Source organism: Drosophila willistoni, chromosome 3R (assembly GCF_018902025.1).
Source record: "Drosophila willistoni isolate 14030-0811.24 chromosome 3R, UCI_dwil_1.1, whole genome shotgun sequence".
In the NCBI taxonomy this organism is placed as follows: domain Eukaryota; kingdom Metazoa; phylum Arthropoda; class Insecta; order Diptera; family Drosophilidae; genus Drosophila; species Drosophila willistoni.
The window spans coordinates 22,127,525-22,129,907 of NC_061086.1; the positions used below are offsets into that span (position 1 = coordinate 22,127,525).

Sequence of the window (2,383 nt, forward strand, 5' to 3'; positions counted from 1 at the left end):
AACATGATCCTTTCGGTAAATCTTTCACGTAATGGACGGTGAAAGGGCAAGTTACTGCAAACGGCGTCAAACTTATCTAGTTTAACGAAATCACAATTCTCATCACTTGGAGACGAAAAATGTACATTCGGCTTGGGGGAATTCTCCAAGTAGTGAGGCTTATTAATTAATAATTAATCAATTATTAAGCTCTTCCAATTAATCAATAATTAAGCTCTTAAAAGTGATTTTTTATTTTATTCAATAAAAATGATTGTCTTGTACATTTTGAAATTACCGTTGGCGTTCTAAAAAATCAAAAGCAAGCAGTTTTGACAATAAGCAAGCAGTTCATTTAGAGCATAATGCTCGCATCAATCGCTAGATGGCGCAATAACCAGTTTTGAGTTAACATGGCTCATTTTGAGTTAGAATAGACATTGAATTAACATGATGTTAACTGCTTCATGGCGGCAAAATCAAAATTGGTAGAATTTTAAGTTTATTTACAAATGTTACTCTAACTGAATATGTAGTTTAAGTTATAATCAAGTCCTTAGTCTTGCTGATAACGGATTTAAATAAATTTACATCCTCATATAAAAAATATCCTTTTCCAATTCTATTTTCTTTTAATTGTTGAAAAATGTATGTATATAAGTATGACTTCAGTCATTTCTTTATTAAGTAATTTGAATTTTAAAATTAAATTTATCATATATTAGATAAGAAAAGTTGTAAAGCTGAAAACGACCACCAGCAGGGCAAAACAACCTTGAGGAATTGCTGCTCCTGACTTCTTTTTGGGATAGTAAACAGTTTTTTTTGATAAAACAATCACTTGAGGTGGTTGGGCAGGCCCAACTACTGGGGCTGGAACGTGAACGGGAATAACTGGAGCGGCTGCCGCCGGTGCGTGATGGACAGCAATAGGAGCGGCAACAACGGGTGCAAGGGGAGCGGCAACCACGGGGACGGCGGGTGCAAGTGGAGTGGCAACCACGGGGACGGCAGGAGCGGCAGCTGGCGCAGGATGCGCAGCTGTAGGATGCACGGCCTGAACGACTGGCGCGGCCACAGGAGCAGTGGCAGGCACTGGTACAACCACGGGATGTGGTTGTGGCATCACGGGCACCAAATTAACACTGGGAGAAATGGGCGGTGCGGCCACATTCACCTGTTTAATGGTGGGACAAACTAAATGTTGCGTCTCAGTGTAGGCTTTTGGATTATGTGGATCCTGTTCGCGAATAGTTTGTTTGTAGCAGCCATTGGCATCGGGAGCACCAGTCTCGACCACAGTGGGACTGGGTTGTGGCACGGCAACAGCGACAGCATGGACTGGATCTGCTGCAGGATAATAATGATGAACATGCGTTCCAGCGGCAACAGCAGCAGGCGCAGGGGCAGGGGCTGGCGCTGGTGTGTTCTTGGCATTTCCCACTGCATGACCAATAGCAGCTCCAGCCAGTGCTCCACCTAGCAGGCCAAGTCCTGTATGGATACCCCCAAAGATTGTTTTTACTTTGTAGATATAAAAATCTATCTCACTTACCAAAGGACCTCTTTCGACCCCGTCCTGGTCTGCTTTCACTCAGGGGCAGCATGGTCATTGCCAGCAAGGCAACCACTAAAAATACCTTACCAAAACCACGTCTCGACATATCTGTATCAAATGAAAGACTTCTCCTACAATACTTTTTTCGTTTCGGGTAAATCAGGTCTTTCAGCTGTATGGCTAAATTTACAAAACGCTTCTGACTCATTTGCACTCAAGAAACGAAAAATATTGTCGCAAATATTTACACAGTTGCTTTAAATAAGTTATATGGCTTAATATAAGATTCTGCGGTAAATGAAACGCTCATTAAGCAAGTGTTCCGAAAAGAGCAAAGAAACGTGTACGCCAACATCAATAATTTACGCAGTTTTATTCGTTTTGTTATATAGAAGTGAATCCATTTATAAGAGTATTTCCAATTCTCTATTTTGTCGTTTTTTTTTTTTAACATCTAACGTACGATAGAAAATTTAATTCGGCGAATTCTTATATGTCATCAGCAATAAAATAAAAATCGGAATGGCCATGCCAATGAGTCATGTTCTAATACTCTATTTATTACTCTATATTAACATCCTAAAGCTTAAATAAGTTTAACTTTTACATATTTTAAATTCTTAGACTAAATATTGATATTATATTTAGTATGCAAACAATTGCTGCATTTTTTTTTTAATGACTGGAATAGTTTTACATTTTATTTGTTCGAGACTTTTTAAAACTAAAGTGCGACTCTTGTGGCTAAAAGTATTTTCAGGTTTATAGATAACATAAGTCAGGATTATTACCATATTTTTTGGGAAACTTCTTATTTAAATGACAAGGACTCTGACCAAAAGAGAG

General features: G+C 38.9%; 1 protein-coding gene across 1 annotated transcript; it reads right to left on the bottom strand.

Moving 5' to 3' along the window:
* Window positions 1-632: 632 nt before the first annotated feature.
* LOC6647672 (lysine-rich arabinogalactan protein 19) lies at window positions 633-1,750 on the bottom strand. Its single transcript, XM_002070311.4, has 2 exons — window positions 1,535-1,750; window positions 633-1,473 (listed from the first exon to the last, which is right to left on the bottom strand). The coding sequence occupies exons 1-2, from the start codon at window positions 1,743-1,745 to the stop codon at window positions 701-703; spliced, it is 984 nt and encodes a 327-aa protein (XP_002070347.2). The 5' UTR covers window positions 1,746-1,750; the 3' UTR covers window positions 633-700.
* Between the last annotated feature and the right edge of the window lie 633 nt (window positions 1,751-2,383).

Excerpts from the sequence above, each read along its gene's own strand:
- LOC6647672 (XM_002070311.4), bottom strand. The coding sequence starts at position 1,745 with ATGAGTCAGAAGCGTTTTGTAAATTTAGCCATACAGCTGAAAGACCTG. Across the intron at positions 1,474-1,534 it reads GGGTCGAAAGAGGTCCTTTG|GACTTGGCCTGCTAGGTGGA; the intron begins GTAAGTGAGATA and ends GTATCCATACAG.